Raw genomic sequence first — 25,248 nt, 5'->3', positions numbered from 1 at the left:
TTTCTCATCAAAATTATTATATAGCAATAATTATTTACGAAATCTAAAAGAGCATACAAATGATAAATAATCTACCTAACATATATCCGTAATAAAATATAAAAATTAATTTTAATTGATCTTATTCTGGAAAATTGCAATAGGTAGGTATAATAAAAACTGTAAGCTTATAACGTGTAAAAGGATATTTGTCCATAATTTTGATTGACTCAATGTCTCAATATGATAGAAGAAAATATTTAAACTTAATGAACCTGACCTAACTTTAATACGTCTAAATATTTTACACCTTATAAATTACAGGTAAGATAGATTATCAATTATATTATACTATACTTTCTTTAAAAATACCTTATTAAAATAATAACAAAGCCCCAAATGGCAAAAGTTGGAGAGGCGACAGTTATACAATGGCCGTAGTCATAATTATAAATACCTAGTCATATTGTATGTAATAATAATAATAATAATAATAATAAAAATAATAATAATAATTAATAACATTAAATAATATAATTTAGGTTAGTAACAATTTGAAGATAAAAAAGAATAAAAATTAATCCTTAAGTAAATTATACTTCAATTAAACTAGAGGTATATTATAGGTGTTATGCGTTTGATGAATCTTGACTCGCACCGCTAATCGCAGTAAATAGTGTTCGACTATCATTACCGGGAGACGTACATGATTGCAACACGTCTCGCCACAGCGAATCGCTTTCAATGCACTCTGAAAGTTCCCGACACATTTTCAAAAAGTTTTCTTGCATCACGTCTTGATATTCAATTTGATCGGTAGATACTAACATTCTATTCAACTTCAACGCATCGAAACATGCACTGATAAATTCTCTGGTTTTTTATAAACAAAAAAAAAACAAATAACGATTAAAATATATTATATTAACCTATTTTTTCCAATCAAAACGGGGAAATTTTCGTGTGTGATGTTTAGTAAAATGTAAAAACTGTAAACGAATGCGAATCAAAATGAATGGCTGTTGCCTGTTAATAAGTTGGAAGTAATATTATATAAGGTACGGATGATAACTATTATTACTCGATATAGGTCATTATACTCATTATTAGAGAAAATTGTTTTGAGTTTACTGTTATTTTAAAAAATTGTTAACTTTCGATCTTCGTTTGGAGTAGGTGAATGTTTGTGTAGTATATGCACTGACCACTAGCTGCAGGCAATTTCATCAACATTTACCTACATAACTTTACCTAAATACTCACAGCTAGGGTCTTCTATCTAGTCAGATAATTAAATAAAAATTATTTTTTGTTAATAAATTATATCAATACAAATGTCAATAATCACTATTTCGACTACGTCTTTTACAGCAATACATTCAATTCGCGTGAAGAAAACAACTTGCTTTAAATAAAATATGGTTTGGCGCATCGTATATCCACGTGAACTCCATCTGCCCTTGGATCAGATTAATCTATGCATTTATTCTCGTAACTTTTATACATTGTCGTTATACAAAATAGTTGTTTTAAACATATATCATATTATCATAATATACGCATATCGTATAAGTATATTATTGTATAAACTCACCTAAACGTATCTTTGAGGTCTTGAACTTTGTCGGCCTGCAATTCAAGCACAGCTTGTGGTTCCAAAAACGCTCTGGCGTATGCCAAAGGACCGGCATTGACTTGAACACAAACACTTCCCTGTAAAGTGACAAACCAATAAATACCGTGTACAGTGATGAATTTTTTTTTTTTATATAGAATAAATATTTATGCAACTGCATTATACAAGATAGGTTTTATAAAAATTTCTCAAATTTCTCGATATAACTGAAGGTATAATTGTGCAATATTATTATTATTATTTTTTTTTTGTATCGAACTTAAGCCTGGCGACTATGTTAATTAGCCGTCGAAGGGAATTATGAACAATAGTTGGTAAGGGTTTGCAATGGTTGTTATGGTAGGTAAGCAAACACGTTTATGTGTGGAAAGGTTTTACTACTTTTACTACTACGAACCCGGGTGGTCATCCATCCGGGAGTTAGTAGCAGTAAGCGTTATTTATACTCTTAGGGCCCGTATTACAATAGTTGAACTCCGGTTAAACCACCGAATTCGGCCGGTAAAATCAGTGGTTCAAGCGTAACCGAGGTTTAAACTATGATTGTAAAACAGGCCCTAAGTCGCATTCCGCGACTGGTAGCAAAGCCACGCAATATTATAATTTATAATTATAAAATGTAATAAAAATACTTATAAGCAAAATATTTTCTCTTAATAAGAAGCTGGTAGATAAATGATGAATCAATCAGAATTAATAAAATATATTTTATAAAAATATGTTCAATATAAAATAGGTAAAAATATTAATTAATTGCAAATAGGTGTCACAAAAACTTTTGTTTATGTATAATTAATATAATTGATTGCACATATTATTATAATAAAACGAATACATAGGTACAATATTTAGATTTTTAATTGTATTGATTTTACAATACAGTAATATACTTATAAAAAAGATTTGATGCAATAAAGAACAATTATATAATGTTTAACACATAGTAGTTTTTAAATTTATCTGAAATCGACGAATTAAAACCAAAACCCTCGAATAGTTTAGTAGGTACCTACTTAATGATTGTTGGGAAGTTCATATTTTTTATAACTATAATATACGCTTGGACGTTGGAATACGATATTATAAGTAGACAATTTTTACTTGTAAACGTAGCTGCAACTTTTTTACATCCGTTGGCTGAGCAGATACAGTTTGCCTCAATTCTCGAACTCGCTGGCACATTTCATCTATGGCTACTTGTATAGGACATTGTTCTATTTCACGTCTAGCACATACTCGTAAACGTTTTTTGACATATGGGAATTTATACTCGGCTAGGGAATAATAATTTTTGATGATAAGTTTAGCTTTGTCAGGGTTATTCTAATTTTAATTTTATATAACAATATTAATATACACTGAAATTTTACTTTTTATAATTGTCTGTCGTTTCCATTGCTCACGCGGACCACTTTGAGATTGGCCGCCGCCAAGTGTAAACGGTGTTTCAAAAACAAAACTATCAATGTCGTGATTGCGTTCAAACTCGGAAACAGAATCGTTATCGATTTCCATGTATTTTTCTCCGTGGTATGGCACGACGTGAGTAATTTGTATGTAAGCGAATTTCACGTCCAAATCAGAAATGGAAATCTATACGGTCAATAGTATAAAATAATATTACAAAAACAGTAAAATCAAATTTATTAAATAAACAACCTATATCGGAATTTTTTTTGAAAAATACTTACGGTACTTGAATCCATAATTATGCGTACATTGTCTCGACCGAATTTATCACCGTATTGACACAGTAATCGCTCAGATACGTCCGATAAAGGTGTTAGCTTTGGTTCTTTGTACACGAATTCAACGCCGTGTTGATCGCCGAAATATGCCTGAACAGATAAAACATTGCAAGTAATAAAAGAAATAAGTTTTCTTATTATACACAACAATAATATAATTATAGTATAATGAATTTTAATTGAATACGAATAATACTTATAAGGTACCAATATTAATATACCTAATATTTATGTACGTTCATCATAATATGATAAATGATAATATTTATGTTGTTGCGATGTTAATGATCCGCATAGTTATAGCTAATAGACAAATTGTTAATCCAACTCAATATATTATGTAGATAAACATAAAAATTTAAAAAACCAGAAAATTTGAATGAATGTATAATAATATTAAAGGTTATACAATGGGTGTGAGCATACAGCTTGGTGAATCATCGGTCAAACAGCTGTATATTAAGTGGGCATGGACCAATTGCGCCAAAACAAAATTTGTATTTTAGGGTCAATATACCAATTGCGCAGCTTATATTTTAGGGTCAGTGTACCAATTGCGCCTCTTATATTTTACGGTAAATATACCAATTGCGCTTGTATTCAAATTTGCCGCCTGGCGGCTATCTTCAAATTTAGCAATATTGTTTTTTGATATAATTCCATCAACATCAATTTAAACACACTAAAATGCTCGAAAATTAAAAACATATTTATTGATCAATTGATTACTGGTTAGAGTGACTGGTTATAATACATTTTATAACGGTATCGGGAATTTTATGAAATGTTATTATTACGGACATTTGATCATGGAAATATGCAAGTTATCATGATCATACATTTTATATAATTTACGATCAAAAAGTAACTTGATAAATGTGAAGAAAAAAATGTTTATTTATTTATATTATATTATGTATTAATACTCGCATAAAAAATGTATAACTTACTTATAACTTTTCCTTATAGGTATTGTAAAATGTATAAAGCGCAATTGGTATATGAAAAGGTAATTTTAAGCGCAATTGGTAAACTCTCTATTAAGTTTACGGAGTCGGGGTGTAATCATTTTCGGCCAAAATGTACCCTTCCCTTTTCGGCCAGCACCTACAGTTTTATTTGAAATATATAATTATAACAACTGAACTTAACAATTTTTATATTTAATTAAATATGATTGTAACCAAAAATATAATTTTTTGATAAACATTATTACCTACAACTGAGTGAAAAAATAATAAAATAAAACAATTGGCAATAAAATGATTTCAGTCAAATAAATTACCTAAAAATTAATTTGTGTTTGAAAAATGTTACTAATTTTATTATTTTTACTCTTCAATGTAAGTTTAATTTAATAAAGATAAACCAGTGTTTTTCCATGTTTGATATAATATAATATAAAACGCGATCCAATCGTTACAAATTTGCAAAGCAAATATCATTCAATTATAAAAAGTGAATTTTACTATCATAATTATTTTTTACATAGGTATTATAAGACTATATTATTTTTTTTTCAACTAATGTAAAACGAAAATCATAATATTTTCAATTTTGACATATTCATGAATTATTGAATTCGTATTTTACTTTCATAATTATTATAACATAGATATTATAAGACTATATTAATTTTTTTTCAACTAATGTAAGCAATTGGAAATCTTAATATTTTGACAATCTATTCATGAATTTATATTTTAATATTATTATTATTATATACCTTCTTATTACCTATATGTATTATATGACTATATTAATTTTTATTCGATTAATTTATTAAATTTAACGATACAATAACATTGAATATAAATACTAATATAATATAATCAACTGTAATAATAATATGCCAATAATTGTTTTATTTTTTATTTAATTAAATATAAAAATTGTTAAGTTCAGTTTTTATAACTGTAGGTGTTATAACTTAGCAACTGTAGGTGCTGGCAGAAAAGTGAACGGTAAGTTTTGGCCGAAAATGGGGCCGCCCACGGAGTCGCATAAGCCTACGTACACGATACTGGTAACATGCAGTGGCGTATCCAGGGGATCCTAGCGGCCTTGTCCCTCCCCACCATTGACCGTATTAAATTAATGGTTAATAATTGGGTAGTAATTGATTTGTATTATTTATGTATTATAGGTATATATTACATGTATGTAATAAACTTATATTCGTATGGGCCCTTTCACCCTCTGAAAATGTTAGATAACGCCAGTAGGTACGCCACTCACGGACTAAGATATATCCGTGAGGCCATTGCAGGTAACATGGAATACACAATATGGAACATACTTGTCCGAATAGCGTGACCCTATAGTAACGCCCGAGCATCCGGCGGCCAGACTGGCGGGCGGACACGGCCGTATCGTACGCGATGCCGACGGTCCGGTAACAGTCGGCCAATGCGTGGTAGTCCTTGCGGTGCTCGTATACAGGTATGACCAGCTTGTACAGCTCGCCGAAACACTCGTATAGCTCGGCCCGACGCAGGCTGACTGCGCAAGCCTCCAGCCTATCCAGAAGGGCCTGCTCCCCATACAGCGTGTCGTTAGCCGCCACGCTACCGCCGCCGGAGTCCAGCTGCAGGCCCGTCTCGTCCCTGGCAATATTCGACGAGATTTTCCCGAACGCTTCGGCACCCCATCCCTGCGTTCCCTTCAGTTTCCGGTACTGCGCCACGAGCGCCGCAATGTGGAGCCTACAACAGGCGGCCTGAAAATAATAAATTGTTAGTTAGGTATAGGTATATAGGTAATAATCCATATAGTTCAAAAGTTTCTATTATCTGCAGTGACGTGCATACTGACATAGTATATTATAAGTATGCGTGTATGGACGTATGATGTAAATGTAGGTACGTTCCACGAATTAAGATATACCTTAGGACAAGGCTGGACAAGTTAACGATTTTTTTTAACTCGTTAAGTTAAATTATTTTAAAATAATAAAGTTAAGTCAAGTTAAGTTAAAAGTTACTCGTATTTTTTTTCGTTAACTTTGAAAAAAAGTATTTTAACATTGTGTAAAGTTAAATTTGGTAATTTGCAAAAATAAAAAATTCCAGACACATAATATGGTTTATTAGATAGTTTTTCTAAACACTCAAGAAAATTACTGGGGAAATTTAAAATTATACATCAAATTAAAAACCCATTAAAAAATTAATTTATTAAATTAAAAGTTAATTTGAAAAAGTTAGTTAACTTCATTTTAACTTTTAACTCGTTAATGCCCAGCCTTGCCTTAGGATATACCTTAGAATTTAGATAGAACTAAGCCCTAAGGTATATCTTAATTCATGGTACGTTCTACAGTCTCACATGCTGCTTTTATTATATTATGAACGGGGTTCGGGGCGGCTTCTTATAATTTATAAAGCATTAAAAACCTAATAACCTAATTACAGACTTGGGTAAAATACTTTTAAAAAGTATTAGGAATAAATAAACTATACTCGAATACTTATGAAAAATTGTATTCAAATATGTATTCGAATACCTACTTCATAAAAATAATATTTAAATAAAATATTTTAAATACTTCAAAAGTTTTCCAGTAACTTTTAAAATATTTTAGATTCAGAGTGGAACGATGAATGTATTGATTTTATAAAATGTGTGTGTTTTTTTAAATTTTTAAAATTTTTTTGTGTCTGCCATCACCTTTTAGGACAGTAAAAATGCTTAGATTTTCTTCAAAAGTATCTTTTCTAATAGGAAAGTGAATCTTTAGTTGGTACTTAAGGGGGTCAAAATTAAAAATTTCTCAGTAGTTTTCAAAAGCGCCGTGAAGAACAAAAGAAAAATTAAGGAAAAACTGGAATATTTACGCAAAATCTTTTTTCGAGAAAATCGATTTTGGTTTTTGGTGCAACTTTTAGATAAATGACCGTAGGTACAAATTTTTACTGAATGTTTATATTAGCGTTTTCTATACACCATGCCTTTTTAAAAATATTTTGACTAATTTTGAGCTGTTTAGGGACATTTTCATTTTCCAACTTTTTAGTTTTTTATTCTATAAATATCAATACAATTTTATTTGTTGGGATTGGGAACAAAAGCTTGAACATTTTAATAGAAGGCTCCTAGTAAATTGTTTCAAAGACAGATGAAAAATATTAAATCCATACAGTCACAGTTTTTTTTATAAGCATTTAAAGTTCAAATATTGACAAAATACGTAAAAATGACGAAAATGTTCTCTTTAAATCTAAGATTTGAAAATGTAATGCAAGATTCCTCATAAATTTGTCTGCCTTTATCAAAAAAAAAAAAATGCCTACAAGATATACAAATTACATTTTTACGAGTGTTTGAAATTCATATTTTTACAATATTCGATATTCACTCGATTTCTCATGTAACGATTTCCTTATTTTGTTGTAATAAAATACGAATGAATGTAGATACTTGAACATTTCACTGAATGTTAATATTTTCATATTCTATGCACCGTACAATTTTGAAAATAATTTGACTCCTTTTGAGCTGTTTTTCGGATATTGTCAGTTTTCAATTTTTTTAGTTTTTTTTTCTATAAATATCAATACAATTTTATTTGATGGTTAAAAAAGCGTGAAGATTTAATGCAAGGCTTCTGATATATTGTTACAACAGTAGTTGAAATTATTAAAAATACATATGCCCAATTTTTTTTTATAAGTATTTAATGTTTGAATTTCGACAAAATTTATCAAACTTAAAAGTTAATAATTATTTTGTAGTTAAAATGTTCAACTTTTATAGCTAAGAATTAAAAATTTAAAACAATGTTCCACTTAAATAGGTTATATATAAATTACTTTACTCACAATGATATCATCAAATATACTTAGTAATATCATAGGCTGACTGACCGTTTTAGCTCAGAACCGTTTTTCTTATATAATGGTATTATATCATTGAATTCAAATTTAACACCATCCATTACCGTGACCCACTTGTAACCTACTGTACAGCAGAGCGACATCAACTTTTTTAATTTTTGTTTTAAATATTAAACCAATGATACTTTTCTTCGGGAAAATTTTCCAACATATATAATTTAATAATTCTAAGTAAAATATAATTTAAATTGTTGATCCTTGATTTAAAATTGTATAACGTGTATAATATTGTAAAAATGTCCAGAAAAACGAAAACAGTTATTATTGTAAATAATAAATATTTTTTTTTATAGGAATAAAATACTTTTAAAACATAATATTCTAAATAGTTATCCAGAATATTGTTGGAAAAAGTAATTTAAAAGTATTCTATATACTTAAAAAGTATTCCGAATACTGTTCAAGACTGTTTAATTATTATAACACACTTTTAAAAATATTTGAGAAAAATGTATGAAAAAGATACTAGTAGGTATTAATTGAGAAAAGCTATGTTAAGGCGCCCGGTTCCGATCAAAAATACACTGCGGGAATAATGATATCGCCTTGTAGAATCCACCAAATTTCATAATTTTTTTTTTAATTTCTAGAGGGATCAAAATCAGAGATCGTTGCGGGCTATATGAAGTCTTCTTCTTTCAGATAAAAAAATAGTCATCAAAATCCGACTATTCTACAAAGCTTGAGAGTTATTCCCGTAAAGTAATTTTTTTCGATATAATACACCCTATTAACCCCCTTTAAATAGGTATAGGGCAGTAGATTAGTGGAAAAGTCTTATAATTAAGGTGGCAACTAAAATATAAAATTCAATTTTCAAATTTTAAAGAATTATGGAAAATTTGAAAAACTGGCACCGGGACACTTAAGTAATAATAGTATTATTATTTTCGTTCTAAATAATGTTAATTCTAAATCCGTTTGAAATAATGAATAAATACTTTACATTTCATACTGATATGGTGATATACATTAAGATTAATTGCTAAATTGAACACTAATCGTTGGATATGCATTATACAATTTCATGTTTTAATCATTCTGTGTATTCTGAAACGAATTTATATCACCATGCTGTATTGGTACATATATAGGTACCTATAACATGGTTTGAAAACGTTATGATTATAACGTTATATTTAACGAAAAGCGATTGAAATTTGTAAACGTAATCGTAACGGAAAGCGATAATCAAAAATAATTCAATTCTGCAAAACAAAAAATTACGATTAACAAAATATATTATATATCATTAAACGAAACATAACGCAAAACGTAATTTATAGAATATCATTAAAAGAAATATAACGCAAAACGAAATAATTTAAAATCAATTTATTTAATAGTTAAAAATTATAAATTATTATATATTATATTCCGTATACGGGCCATTACCTACCCGCATTAGTTATTATTAATAAAATATATAATCGGTATTAACACTATTCTAAATAACGATAAATACAAAACTTGGATAATGTTTTAATTCTGAATAACGATAAACTAAAAAATTGTGTAACGTTTTAATTGTAAATAACATACATTTTTTTTCAAATGCAAGCCCTGTATACAAATGCTATAAATCCAGTACCTCGTTTCCCCGTATGTTGTCACCGTCTTACACACGTACGACATAACATATTTTCGTTCACCAATTTCAATAGTGTGTTGTTAGGTTTTATATTAGAGTGAATGAACCTATTATCAAACTTTTACGTAAGAACATTATATTTTGTGTTTTCTCGTTGGTTTTTACGATATTTTAATTAATAAGTGAATTATGAGCATTTTCAAATATTAATGTCTTACATAACTCATAAGTCTCTTAAAAATTAAAATATCATAAAAAACCAACGAGAGAACACAAAATATAATGTTCTTATCTAAAAGTTTGATAATAGGTCAATTCTTTCTAATATCAAAACTAACAGCACACTATTGAAACTGGCAAACGAAAATTTGGTATGTTTTAGGTATTTTTATATTTATACATAACAACTAAACATACCGTGGCGTAATTTGGGCAAAACATCAGGGGTTGTAAAAATTTCTTAGGATGCACTAACCCGTAGGGGCTTGGCCCCCAACATTATAAAATAATCAATGTTTTAACATACATAATCATATCATTATATTATATTCACTATTAATATAAAATACGTTATAGGTAGGTATATATTTTAATTCTTCTTTAATTCTCCAAATATAATTTCAATTTTATCATTCTCTAACAATTTTTTTTCATAGTTAATTAATTCCTAAAATACTAAATATTAACTATAGCCTATTTTAATTTTTTGATTAACGAAAAACCATAAATAATATGGAAATTTCAGGGGCTGCAAATTTATACTTACGCAACCCCTTCATTAAATTTGGGGTCGTAAGCGCGACCCCTTGCGACCTCGAATTACGCCACTGTAAACATATAAATATCAATACAATTTTACATAGGTACTTTTGTACACTTGTACAATAATTAAATAATTTTGCGACTTGATTTATCTGTAGCAAAATTATCTACGATTTAGTGGTGAGCAGTGAGCACTCTAGTCTCTATAATCGTATTCGATTAGCAAATTTCTGAGCAGTATGCAGTATGCACTATGCAAGAGACGGGCGACAGTGCCAGCGTCGCGCGTCGTCCCAATATTTATTATTATGAATTAACTATATCAAGACACCTGATTTCCAGAATTAATTCTAGTATTCTAATTGTGGTGTAGGGTACGGGGTGAGGCGGGTCATTCCACTAAGCACTGTGCGAGCTGTTCCCCACCTAGCTAGTAGAGCGGCTATATACAATGTAGTAATGTACTCGGGCACTCGGCGGCCCGAGGCAGTATATTTGACCGCCTTGGCTGGCGTTTTGCGCATGCGCCATTCACAATATTTTACGTGTTTACACCGCACACCCGTATACCATTTCCCATGCATTAACATGGGCAACTGCCTCGTCGAGTGTCGATGTCGAACCTCTAACGGTGGCAGCGCGCGCTGGTCGCAGGATTAAACTCAAACGGCAAGGTTATTATAGCTTATAAATTAAAACGTTACTGCGACGTGACTACGTGAGCCATTCTCCAGTTTCATGCAAGTTGTATACGAAAAAAATTAATATAAAATATTAATTTAGGTAGGTAAATAGAATTATGAAATTATGAAAAACTAAAAAGTAAAAATTAACTAAAAAATTGCGCCCCAAAAAATATTACGCCCTAGGCCAGTGCCTTGGTGGCCTATGGGTAAATCCTCCCATGCATGCGGGTACAACCTCCTCTTTATAATTAATATTGTGCCCAAACCTCTGAAAAATCGCCGTTGTCATCGTGATTTCGAGCCATAGTTTGTAACCAAGTTAAACGCAATTCGGGCGTTGACGCATATGAATTCGCCAAACTATGTTGGAGATCAGCCAGCATTTCGGGGTCGTGGTTGAGGTCTTTCATACGAGCAGTCGCCATCAGCACGGTTCTCACGCGTCTTGTTAAATCCTTCACTTGCATTGGAAACCCTAAGACCCAAACTCATTTAGGTAATTACAATGGCCAATTACAAGTAAAAACGGTTTACATAAATAGACTTTTATTAAAAAGTTTTTATAAATATATAAATAAATAATTCTTGTCATGTTTTTAATTATATAGCCAGGACTTAGAATTAGTAAGGAGAATTACTTGACATGGATAACACGAGTTATTACAACTTAAAATTATTATCTGTAGCTCAACGTAAAAACTTAAATTAAATATATTATGAAAAATTAATTTTTGTATTTAAAATAAGTCTTTAATGGATCAGTGGATGTCAGTGTACTGTTTATTTTCTCCCTCTGGACCACGCGAAACTTTGAGTAGGTACCTAATTGTTATATTAATAATATAATAATTGTTGTGTTAAAAGTTTTTGAGTAATCTTGTAAAATCACCTATTATAAAAATTACACAGAATACTATTTTTGAGGATATCTAGGGGGATATCCCCCCTCCCCCCCCCCCCCGAAATCTCATGTGCGATATTTTTGTTAGTAATGCGTAATGGGTTCAATAGTTCATATCATAGAGTAATAATGTTTACGGATGAGCTATGGCCTAGCAATTAATTTTAGCAAAATGTATTGATTTTTATGAAGAAGATTTAAGATTTAATAATCACAACATTCATTCACATGGACTCATTAAAAATGAATTTGAATTTTGGAAGCAAAAATGGTCTAATGAAAAAATGAATTACCAAAAAATGCAATTGCAAGAAATGCAAGAACACATTATCAAACTCACTTCCCACAAAAAAAAACAAATCCTGGGTACAGCACTGGTCTACATAACGACTTAAAACAATTAAATATTATCCAAAATTTTTGTGACAGGTGATTTTGCTCTTAGATAATTCAAAAATCATAAACATGGTTTTCATGAACAGATTGGTTCTGAGAGAAAACAAATATTGAGCTGATATCCTTTTGAATAACTAATAAGATGTGATGAGTGAAGTCACCCGAGTAATTATTGATGGCTAATAAATCTGTTTTTGAACACATTTGAAAATAAAACAATATTTCAGTTAATTTCAATAGTATTGAACTAACAATTGAAATATTATTTTAAGATTATAAAAATTAACTATTAAGATGATTAAGTTAGGCTAGAATATAATTGATAGAAATTAAACTTTCTGCTAATTACAAATAATAAAGTATGTTAGTCTTAAAATAATGAGTGTGGTATATTTTTCAATGAATAAAAACTTGAAAACTTTTTTATTAAAATTATTAACTTGTACGTACCAGTATTTTTCATTACTTTATCACTATTGGCGTAACTATTGATTAATGAGAGACTTTCTTGAAAACGTGAGTTATTGAGACCTGCAGACGTCAAGTCACCTAACAACTGTGACACCGCAATGACAGTTTGCAAATGAACTCTGGTAATATTTGACGAAGAAAGTTCAAAATTGCTTCGCATTAACAGATAAAGAGCAGCACAGGATTCTTGTCGTACCTTGGAAGACCGACTATTACATCCATTTAATAATTGGGAGCAAAGTTTGCCAACTAAATGAGCAGTACCTTAACAAAGAATGATTACATATACAAATTATGATGTTTTAAATTTATTTAGATAAGGTACCAAATTTTAATACCTTTAAATAATACACAAGAAAAGTTATTAATAAACGATCTTAATGTAGCGAACACATGTCCACAGACTAGTGTAGATTGTGGAATGCATAAAAACGCCACGAGAGTGGAAAAAACACTCTCCATGATGTCATTTTCACCGTTGTACGCCATTAAAGTATCCTTAAAATGTACGCAATAAGATGAAAGAGCATCGAGGACAACTAAACCGACTTCTGCTGTAAGATTAGCTTCAGACTGCACTCGAAATGTTATGTTGTCATCACTAGTTGAGGTATCTAAAATAAATATACATACAAATATATTAAATAAATATATATTATGTTCACAAGACAATATTTTCATAATTTATATAAGCAATAAATATAATAATTATTAATAAAAACACCAAGGTACCTAATAATTATTGTATTAATTACATATTTATATATTCCAATAAATATTAATATTAGGTGATTTAAATTGTTTTCAAATATTATTAGCGGACACCGTACTCTTTTTACAAATACCAAACTAAAAAGTTTACTCTGAATACACTAAAAATATACTAAATATTTAGTACTAAGAAATAACCTTTTTTTGAATTTTCTACTCGACCAATGCTGCCTGTACCATTGCTACTTAATATGGGAGGTGTTAATTGAGATATTTGTGTCTGACAATTTAAATTAGCCGTTGTTTCGGCATTAAATTCAGATGGTGGTTGCATTCGGGCCGGTAATGTCATGGATTTCTTTGTTGTAGTAGTAGAAGTTGGCTGAACATTATCACGGTTATTTGCAGCTAGTGTCTCTTCCACTATGTGTCGGCGTCCCATGTACTGAAACTCTTGTAAACTTAACCTACACAATAAAAAATAAACTATTATAAAGATAAATATGTTTAATACTAACTCATAAGTTAACAACATAAATATATACAGTCTATTATTATTGAGTTATTTTGAGTAGTATTTTTTTTATTGATGTAGGATGAATGATGTGATTTTTAACAAGTTAAACTATTCATGTTAAGAGGCTGCCGATATTTTTTCTTACAATACCAATTTATCCAATTGAAAAATACAACAAATCGAAAATATTTTTCCTAGAACTTTTCTTATAACCTAGAAAAGTGAATAAGGAATTCAAATATGTTTTCAAAATTAAAATTGAGATTTTGGTACCAGGTGAATTTTTTTTCCAGTTTTTGGGACTTTCATGTTGAAATTTATTTGATTATTGAAAAATTAAATATAGTAACGGGAACCTCTTATAAAATGTTAAGGTAAGATTATTATCTAGGGCAACTCTTATGCTATTTACTGTATTTTAATTTTAAAAACGAGTTATGAGTATTTTACAATTGTAAATTGTTTGTACATTTTAGAGGTCTTGATTACATGTATAGTGAACTACAGGGGTACCCGTGTTTTTACACAAGACGGGGTTAAGGCCCGTGTAATAAAAATATCCGTGTATACCCGTGAGCTAAAATACTCATATATTTACAACTCAAATACAATTGTATTTCACTACTTTGCAGTTCTGACTTAACGATTTCTTCACTTTCTGAACTCAATATGACAGAAAGCATATCATATTATATTGTGTTTTTTAAGCAAAACTTTTAGGTATTCATAACATACTTAAATAATAGGTAGGTAAGTAATCGAGGGCTATACAATTTTTATTATTAATAAATAACCAATTATTTGAATATACATAACGTAACATAAAGTATTTTTGAATTCTGAATTAATATGCAATATACACGGATATTAAAAACACAGGCTTTAATATAATTTTTACCCGCGAGCTCCGTGTACCCGTGTATTATATTACCCGTTCACAACCACGACCCCTAGTACATTTTAAAATACTCGTAACTCGCTTTAAAATTAAAATATAATAAAACACCTATGAAATGCCCTATATCAGGGGTGGTCAACACAAATTATCTTGTAGGCCACTTTGGAAATACATTATAAGCTCATGGGCCGCATACTAAATTACATATTTTAGATTTGTACAAAACAAAAGAGTTTTGGTGTATTAAATATTAATTAATTAAAATAAATAGAATGAATTTATAAATTAAAAACATAGATAATATAAAATTTTTATTTATTTAGTGGGATATTGTTCTCAACTCGTTGTGCAGGCATTCCAAAATATTCTATATCTATTGGCACAAAAATAATTTTTTTTTGCAAACGTATGATAAATCTCACGGGCTGCGGGTTCGCCATCCCTGCCTTAGATAATTATCTTACCATTAAATTTTATAAGAGATAATTTCACTCTAATTTTAGAAATGAATAAGATTTAATATTGTAAACATAAAATTTGCTACGTTGCCCATGGGTCAGAGAGAAAAGAATTAGGGACTTCATCTTAATGTGAATGGATAATATAGAAACTAATTTTCAAAATCACATCATGGAGTATAGATAACTAATTCAATTTTAGATAAAACAATAGGCCATATAAAGTGCAGTTAATGCAAAGTTTTAATTTCAAAACAATTAAAAAACACCCTTTATGATAAACGGTATAAGATATACCATGTAGATGTATAAATAAAATAAAATCTTAAAAATGATAAATTTTACTTACTCAATTATTTTAAAAAATGCCACAATATCTGGTTCCGTACAGTAACGCCACCACGATATTAATTGATCTTGAGATGAATATTTCAAAATAAACAAAAAACACACAAGGACATCTTTGACTTCGGTTGGTTCTAATTTGCTTACTACGTTTACTGAGGTATCCGTAGTAATATGAAATGTCTGTGTGCCACTAATAGATCTAGAGTGTCGATTTCTATTTGAAACATCGGATTCGGATATGTAAGAATTTCTTCTAACAGCGGTTTCTTGTGAAAACATTGACAAAGAATTTGTTCGATCCGGAGAAGACAAATTTGAAGCACATGAATTTATACTTAAACTAGAATCAGTTTTTATCAGTTTCTCTTGCTGCTGATGATCCAGGCTAATTAACTTTTTGGACGGTGTTACTAAAATAAAATAATAATAATATATGAATATTAGTATTTATATTACACATAGAGTAAAGAATATATTACATAGAATATAAGATATTACATAGAATATATATAACGGGCAAAGCTATTTAGGTATTAAGGAATTTTTCAAGAAGGGATCTAGCTAATCTCTTAAACACATTTAAGTTCAAATTTGGAAAAAATTAGATATTTTAAATTTTAAATTAAGGTTAAGATTAAGATTGACTCAGTAGTCAGTACTCACTATATTCAATATTGTAATCAGTGGACAGTTTGTTAATGCACTATAAATTACAATTATCACCATTCGGAAATGTTTGATCGTTAACAGTTTTTTTTTTAAATTTAAATGTTTTCGAAAAGAGTGAAATTAGGTGACACAGAATATAAAAAAGGCTAAATACAAACAAAATTGGAAGAAATTCCAAAGTATCCTATTAAAGTATTATATTACTCAAGAAAAAAAATGTAAATATAATTACATAATACTGATGTACAATTTTAAAGTTGTTATTAAAATATCCACAATATTTTATTCTAATTTCAGCAATGGCTAACTTAAAAATGGTTTGCTTTCAACATCCTTAACAAGAAGTGCAATGATTTATTTATAAAATCATTAAATTCAAATGTAATGTATATATTACAGTGATTTACTCAATGAAAAAGTACACTTAACACCTACTGTACAGCAAAGCGGTTACCTATAGTTTTTTAATATTCTTAGTATGTTTATAATTATACTAAGAAAAACTTACGGTGGCTAGCAATTGCTGCAAAATATGTAGAATCTCTCAAGTTCAAAGACATTCTTGGACCAATGTCGTTAGTAAGGTTATTGGGTCTAAAATTCAAGAGTTATAAGTTATAATAGTCCATTCAATAGTTGTACATACAAACATATAAATATTATTTTAATCATATTTTCTGATAAATTACCTCGGCGAAGATAAGTTTATAGGACGCTTCACAACATGATTAATTGTTCGTTTTCTATAATCTAAACGTCCAATGTTTTCTATAACAACTCCAAGCCAAGGGAAGTATAATGATGCAATTCGGGCCATTTGTCCCTGTAAAATAAATGATAAAATACATGATATACAATGATATATACACGGGATACCTAAAGATTCAGAATCGAAGGAGATGAACCCCTTGGACTGAAAAATTGATAATTATTTAAAATATTCAGTATACATGTGTCATTCTGAAATCTATTGTATATCTACTAGGTACTAATAACTTTGAAATTATAAAAAAAAATTTGAACTTTACTAAATTATTCCATACCTTTGATTGATATCGATCGTCAAGTTCATGTTTGGCGAGTAAATCACGAAAACACGCGATAGCCGAGTGACGGTATTCGTATGGCGAGCAAAATGAATTTGAAACTTCACGCAACAATATAGCAGTTAGGAAATGATGGCGACAATATTCATCAGACATGTAATATTGAGAATGTGGTGACCATCCATGGGGCGTTTGTCCGTTCTGGACAGGTAAATTGAAAGAGACATAGTGTTCATGTGATATAACTATCTTCATGAATAATAACTTCGCACTTCTAACAAAAGTTGAATCACAAGTCGACAAGCTGCTAATATATACATTTATCAGTCGAAATACAAATCCTCGGTCCATAAATGTCAAACATTTTTTTAAGAAATGAGCTGCAGCCATATTCAACTTGGCGACTTGTGACGGCATTTCTTTGTGCTTAACAGTGACATAAGGCAATAGTACGTCTATTAACATATGATGAACACGAGACTGGTATTCTGAAGAAAACCTTTCATTACGGCGCATCTGTGAAAAATATTTATGCATTTTTAAAAATTATTCAGCTACACAGAGATCGCACATTCAAGTATATGTTTTTAAAATTACAACAGTTGAGAAAATATTTATTTTATTTATTAATGCTCAATTTCTTCTAGTATATAAATTTTATCAGTTTAAAGAACTACTTTAATTCATCAATTCACATTTGCAATACTTACACAGCATTCGAGAAGGGGACTAAAGTCTGGGCTACTTAATAGAGTTTTTGTAAAATTAACAAAGAAGTAAAAAAAAATGTTCTTGCTGATAAGTTATTGCTATACAAATTTGATGAAGAAAATATAGGTAAGGGTTAGAACTTTTAGAAGTTATTCAATTGAAATTGTTGTTCTAATGCATTAAATTTATTTATTGAATATAATATATGAATAAATAAGTTATATAATATCCATTATAATGTTATTATTATAATAATAGAATAATTAATACACAAACCTAACCTAATCAGTCACCTCTAAAATAGCGCTACGCCAAATAATATAGTGACTTTCATGACATGGTTATTTTTATATATATTGTATGAATACTGTTCAATAATTTACATGTAAGTGTTTAGTAGTTTTGTTATTCGTCTTAGAAAATACTAACTTACTATAAGGCGAGAGAGATTTGTAAAAACACTCTTTTTAATAAAATAATAATTCACCTTAATTCTGTTTGATGTTAATAGATATTGTCCCATACTCTTTATTACAATTTGAAAGAAGAAGTTTGAGTTGACTAGAAATTTATTGATCAATAAAAAATCTGTATTATCCGGGTTGAGTAAATTTGGTAAATGAGCAAGGAGTTGATCGTGCACAGTGTTATTAGGTGTGTTTGTTGCTGGAGTAGTAAAAACATACTGAAAATAAACATATAAACATTTTATTCACAAATATTTACAATATTATTTATTAATTAAAATAGTCAGTATTAAATAATAATCTTGTATACTATTAAACTAATAAGTAATACTGACAGTCAGATAAATAAGAAATTAATATGCTATTATTTTTTTCAAGTACTTCATTACATTATTGTTTCTCTAAAACAACTGGTTGATTCTAAAGACTTATCAAGAATGGACTATCCGACTATACCCTAATTCCTCTAAAATGTTGTTTAATTTTCGCATTTTTATTTTACCAAAGAATTTCCAATTAAAATAAAATATGTATAGTAGATTTACAAAAATGATTAAACCATTTACAAAACATCTAAAAAAATAGTTTATTCCATTACAAAGTTAAATGAAATACTGTATTTAAGTCTCTCACATTCTCTTTATTGAGGAGGATTTACACCTAACCTAATCTTACTTTTTATCAACTACATAGATTAGAGATCTATGGATGCACTAAAGAGAATACAGCCTAGTGAAACTACATTTATGTAATAATTGTACTGTTAAAACTCTTTTATTATTATTTTAACAGTTGAAAGATAATAAAAAAAAACTAAAACAGAAGTTAATATTATCAATTTATAGAATTTGAAAATTTGATTGTATAACATTGTTATAACTTACAGATTCATATATATATAGATAGATATAGATATTATTTATTATTTTTATTATTTCTGTAAACCATTCATTGTCTAATATTAATTAATCAAAATAATATAAACAATACTAAATACCTTAATGTATATGTTTAATGTATCACATCGGCCAGATTCTTGAATTGAATCTACTATATGGACCAATAACCTAATTATATTGCTTGCAATATTGGTACAAGAAGTGAATGCTAGCAAATTAAATAACTGATTGAATAACGTAGGTAAAAAGTTGATTACAGAAATTAAATCAATTGCGTGTGATGCCTAAGAAATACAAAATAAAAATTATTTATTTATGTATATATTTGTTTAATAATAAGTTTATATTACTTTTAATATTTTACATGTTTCTGTTTCAGGGGGTATAATGGTAGTTATTTTACTATGTTCCAAACGTTCCGCATGTGCAAAAAGGTTTTGCATATGATTATCTGATGAGTATATACTGGATAACAAATGGCACTTGAATGAAAATAAAGGCTTTTGTCCATCTATCCAACATACTTCTGGCCCACAATACTAAATTAATTTACAAAAAAAAATTAAAATTCATAATTTAAAATATTTTAATAATGTATATTATGTTTAGTTATGGTTATTTAATAAATAACACAATAACATCACTAAAAGTTAGATTATGTTAATGTCTAAAATGAGAAACTACTAACTAAAATAGGTACTATTAATAGTATACTATTAGCAGTATACTTCATAGTTTATAGTAAATTAAAATGATTTTACAATATTTTAATACTCAAGTATTAACTAAAAATATATTTTAATATAGTTTGCTAACAATTTCAATGGTTATTCTTATACAAAGATAGTTGTATATAGTTAAAGTACTATTATTATTTAATTATGAATCCCAAGTCTAAACAGATTAATCAATTTCTGTAAACTTCATTTTTAAACTTTCCAAAAATATTATTATTTTACTTATTACATTTCAATGTAATATAATTTAATATGATTTAAGGACAAAGGTACCTCTATACAATAAAAATAGGAAAAAGTATAAATTAATAAATCTGAAGTACAGTATAAGTAGGTATTCATTCAAATGTTTTTGCAAATAAATGTTATTACTTATTTTATCATCATATTTATTTGTATCATCTAATATCTTCATAATTACATAATTTGGGTATAAGTATACTACAGGATGATTGATTTATTATAAGAAACTCATTATTTAAGTTTTATTATCTACAAATAACATTTAACTATATTAGAGAAAATAAATAATTTACTCCTTTTCCAAGACCAAATGGCTGTACTGATAAATACCCTGCCGGTAAACCTACAGATACAGGTAAACATTTTGCATCCATGTTGATTCTAAATAAATAAAATATAATTGACATAATATAATGCAATGTTGTAACATACAAATATAATAAAATAAATATGATTATTATTACTTGGATTTGAAGATAAGAGGTAGCCATGAGTATCCCACTATTGTTTCAACTGAAATATTTGATTGCTTTTTACGTGAACCGTCTACAGAAATATGCTTAAAAGTAAACAGTAGATGGTGTTTAGGAGTTATGTGCACAGGAAGTCTTATTTTGATTTCATCATACCAAATTGGATTTGTACTATGGTATAAGACATTAGTACACATAGAACTCAATAATTGACCATGTGCCCCATAGATACACTATAATGTTTTTAAGAAACGTTTAAAAATGTTTTATAGACAAACATTAAGAGAAATAGCTAAAATATGAAATTACCTTAATAGGCTTAGAGTCTATATTATCGCTATCAAATAGTTGGACCATACACGTAATGTTTCGGGCTCGAGGAATATTTTTTTGTGTATCAAATGCCAGAGACAGTGGATATACATACATGTGATTAATATAAGCTGTGTGTGGTTGTGCGTCTGGATATAATTCAGCAATCTCAATTATTGGATGATTTCGAGTAGGTGGAATAGGAAATGGTTTAACAGCAGTCCAACATGTAGTCAATATGTCTAAACAACAAAGGCATAATAATAATAAAAAAAAGAGCATACTTAAAAAAAACTGCGGGTGGGGAGGATTTGTATTATTTATTAAATCAACATAGTGATGATGAATTAAATTTAATTGTTAAATTGTATAATATTATTTAAATTAATACACATTAGATATTACAATATCGACATATTTTTTATCCAGATTTGTTTAACGATAATATAATAATCATAGCAAAAACCCAAAGAGACACTTAATGTCTGCCACCACCTTTCATGCCTACCTTAAACATAAAAGGATGCCATGATAACTCATTTAAAAGAAATACAATTAATTGTTGATTCTTACTTTCTGGAATAGTACTGGTCAATTGTTGAATTTTCATCTGAACGTGACCAGGAATTATAACGCATTTGTTCATTTTTTCAGGTCTTAAAACAAAATTTTTTATAATATTATCTAAAAACTAAAACATAATTATAATCAACACAACTCACTTGCGATATTCCATTAATATTTTCACCATATCATCATCTCCTAGCTTGGAAAGCTCCTGCCTATACAATGTCATAAAATCGGAAGACGTATCTAGTTCACAGCTATATAATCGAAACAAAGGTCGAGCAGACCAAGCAAATGGCATTCGGTAATTACCTAACCTAAAAATAAAAAACCAAGTAATATTTTATTTTTGATTTTAATTGGAAAGATTCATCATGTTTTTTTTTATATTTTTGGTTTACCTATGACAAATATTTTTAACAGCTTTAAATACTTTCAAACCAGTATCTTTATTATTTGTAGTTGCTTTAATATATGGTTCAGAAACACGTACTATGCCACCCTGAAGTACTTTGTCTATTCTTAACACTAAGTATATATCTGAATGTGGTTTTGATATACACATTATTGCCTGAAAATATAATAAAAAAACACATTTAATATATTATGACAGTGTGAAATACGAGTAAACAAATGATAATTCATTAATTTTTATAATATTTTTCCATTATTCATTCTAGTAGAAGACTGCAATTCAAAAACAATTTAGATTTAATAATTTATGGTAAGTCCCAAAATAACAATTGAAGTAAAAATTGAAAAAGTATAACTATATGATAAGTATAGATTTTTTATCATTATAAAGGTTTATCCGTGCTTTAACATCTGAGAATTATTATTTATTTAGTTACACAAAATTATTACTTGTTTTTGCTTGAATAGCCAATTCTTTGTCACTTTACAATTTTTTGATATCTCAATAAACTTATGTCCGTCAATTTGATTATCATGATTAACTAGATTTGTCATACTGTCATGGTTAATATCAAAATGGAAATCTTCAGATATTTTTTTACCAGAACGTATATCAAACAATGCCATAGTTGTAAAATATGGTTCAACCTATATAAAAGAAAAAACTAAAGAATTAAAAAAAAATCTTTTAAATAACATAAATAAAATCTTAATAATGATTAATACGGAATATAATTGTAAATTATCATTCAAATATTAACATAGGTACCAACATTAAAGTAATATATTGTAATAAATAATACTATAGAAATAAAATTATTTACATTTTTTGTTACTTAAACAATTATTGTACAGTATAATGTATGTCAAATAATATTTTTAATATTATGAATGTTTGACAATTTCTCATGGATTATTTTTTTTTAATAATGGTCTAAATCATTCGTTTGATAAGTTTAATTAAGTTTCTGTATTTAAAAATTATATATTTATAATAGATCCCTCAATTTTTCGAAGTAAAATATTTTTAAAAAACTACAATTAAATTCAAAAAATCATAACTTGTGATTTCAACCAATGTTCAATTTATGTAATAATAATTATAGTTTATTAAATTTTGCTAAATGATACATTTTTAGATTTTTACTAGGTATTTAAAAAGTTATTTTTAGAATAAAATTATTGCTTAAATTAAATCAGAATCTAATAACTTGATGCGTCTAAATTCTACATTATAAATTATAAACACAAAACAATTATTACTTGATTTATGGAATCATTGTTTTCTTCGTTGTTTATTTGTAATCTAAAGTTCAATGCTTGGCATTCAATTAAAACTCTCTGACCAAACCTTTCTTTGTACGGTTCAGATATACTATCAGCTGGTTGATTTAGAACATCTTGTCTAATGTAACTACTAGGCTGTAAAATGATAGTAATTTTATTTATTTTTATTTTTGTAATGAATATTATAAAAATGGAAATTTGTTGAAAAAAATATTAAAATTCAAATATCCAATATTAACAATTGTTTAACTAAGAATAATTTACTTGTTGTAAAAATGGATAAACTGCAAAAAGTCTTCTTCTACTTTCTTGACGTGCATGTGCATTTAATGAATCAGTTTCTCTTGCGTATCTCATCAATTGAGGATTTACACTATGTTCTAAGCCTTTTAATGTACCAAAACTATCATTAGGTGGTATAATTGGCATGTTCTTGTCAATAGGAGTGATTTCTTCTAAATAATACATCAGTATAATATAATTAATACATATACAAAAATATATAAGTACGTACCTACTTAATATTAAGAAAGTTATTAAAAATTGGAAAGTATAACATTTAAATATACATGGAAATGATGGTATAAAATAAAACCATTCAAATTAATTTAGAATTATAAAATAATAAGTTCGATTAGTATGATGAATTTTTCAACATTTTTCAACTCAAAAGCAGATCAAAATGATTGGTTTAGTATTTGGAAACATGATACAGTGACACGCAGTGGCATAGCCAAGATTATGATGGTGGAAGGGAGGGGGGTTAATTATAAAATTAATTAATTTGTTTACAAAAACCTCTCTGGCTATACCACTGATACAACATACCCCCAGTTAGCTCTATTAATTTATTCGGCCAACTGGTTGGATTTCAAACACAGACTGTGTTAGAATTAAAATTCTAACATCCATGCTTAAAAATTCTAATCATCATAAAAATCATCTAGTCCTTACGGCTAGGTTAAAACTATCAATTGTCTGTGGTGTTCCGTGGAACCATAAGAGTTATGTATATATGTGTTTATTTGAACAGTGTTTCTTAAACTGTCTTCCTATGAGTTGAAGAACTTGAAGGGGTCTATTACACAAAACGTCTACCATCCTTTTTAATTAGTTATTAAGAGGACGTGATACCCGCATGTGCTGTCTCCGTCTTACAAGTGCGTAACATACCAAATTATACGCAAAGCAGAACACGTGTAGCTCCGTTAGCTTAAAAATTAGAGTGAATTGACCTCTTATAAAATCTAAAGGTAAGATTATTATCCAAACAACCTCATGGGCTTTTTAGTATATTTTGGTTTTTAAGCGAGTTATGAGTACTTTAAAATGCAAAAACAATTTACAATTTTAAAATACTCATAGCTCGCTTAAAAATTTAAATATAATAAAAATCCCATGTAGGTTGTCTAGATATATAATCTTA

At 28.4% G+C, this 25,248-nt stretch overlaps 1 protein-coding gene across 1 annotated transcript in view; it reads right to left on the bottom strand.

Annotated features, from left to right (window-relative positions):
* Positions 1–307: 307 nt before the first annotated feature.
* LOC100163414 (dedicator of cytokinesis protein 9) overlaps positions 308–25,248 on the bottom strand; it is a 34,553-nt gene continuing 9,612 nt past the window's right edge. Inside the window, exons 9-34 of the mRNA XM_001946726.5 lie at positions 24,087–24,277; positions 23,799–23,957; positions 22,986–23,183; positions 22,523–22,692; positions 22,277–22,438; positions 22,128–22,210; positions 21,552–21,796; positions 21,234–21,475; positions 21,063–21,150; positions 20,140–20,328; positions 19,888–20,073; positions 18,911–19,108; positions 17,710–18,228; positions 17,356–17,489; positions 17,175–17,260; positions 15,999–16,407; positions 13,975–14,243; positions 13,404–13,679; positions 13,045–13,329; positions 11,564–11,772; positions 5,663–6,082; positions 3,307–3,453; positions 2,986–3,208; positions 2,717–2,889; positions 1,574–1,692; positions 308–852 (exon numbers count right to left, since the gene is read on the bottom strand). Of these exons, the coding sequence (XP_001946761.2) occupies positions 609–852; positions 1,574–1,692; positions 2,717–2,889; positions 2,986–3,208; positions 3,307–3,453; positions 5,663–6,082; positions 11,564–11,772; positions 13,045–13,329; positions 13,404–13,679; positions 13,975–14,243; positions 15,999–16,407; positions 17,175–17,260; positions 17,356–17,489; positions 17,710–18,228; positions 18,911–19,108; positions 19,888–20,073; positions 20,140–20,328; positions 21,063–21,150; positions 21,234–21,475; positions 21,552–21,796; positions 22,128–22,210; positions 22,277–22,438; positions 22,523–22,692; positions 22,986–23,183; positions 23,799–23,957; positions 24,087–24,277 (5,624 nt within the window). The 3' untranslated portion in view covers positions 308–608. The remainder of the gene's footprint in view (positions 853–1,573; positions 1,693–2,716; positions 2,890–2,985; positions 3,209–3,306; positions 3,454–5,662; positions 6,083–11,563; positions 11,773–13,044; positions 13,330–13,403; positions 13,680–13,974; positions 14,244–15,998; positions 16,408–17,174; positions 17,261–17,355; positions 17,490–17,709; positions 18,229–18,910; positions 19,109–19,887; positions 20,074–20,139; positions 20,329–21,062; positions 21,151–21,233; positions 21,476–21,551; positions 21,797–22,127; positions 22,211–22,276; positions 22,439–22,522; positions 22,693–22,985; positions 23,184–23,798; positions 23,958–24,086; positions 24,278–25,248) is intronic.

This window comes from Acyrthosiphon pisum, chromosome A1 (genome assembly GCF_005508785.2).
Source record: "Acyrthosiphon pisum isolate AL4f chromosome A1, pea_aphid_22Mar2018_4r6ur, whole genome shotgun sequence".
Lineage (NCBI taxonomy): Eukaryota > Metazoa > Arthropoda > Insecta > Hemiptera > Aphididae > Acyrthosiphon > Acyrthosiphon pisum.
This window is presented reverse-complemented; position numbering and strand designations above follow the sequence as displayed.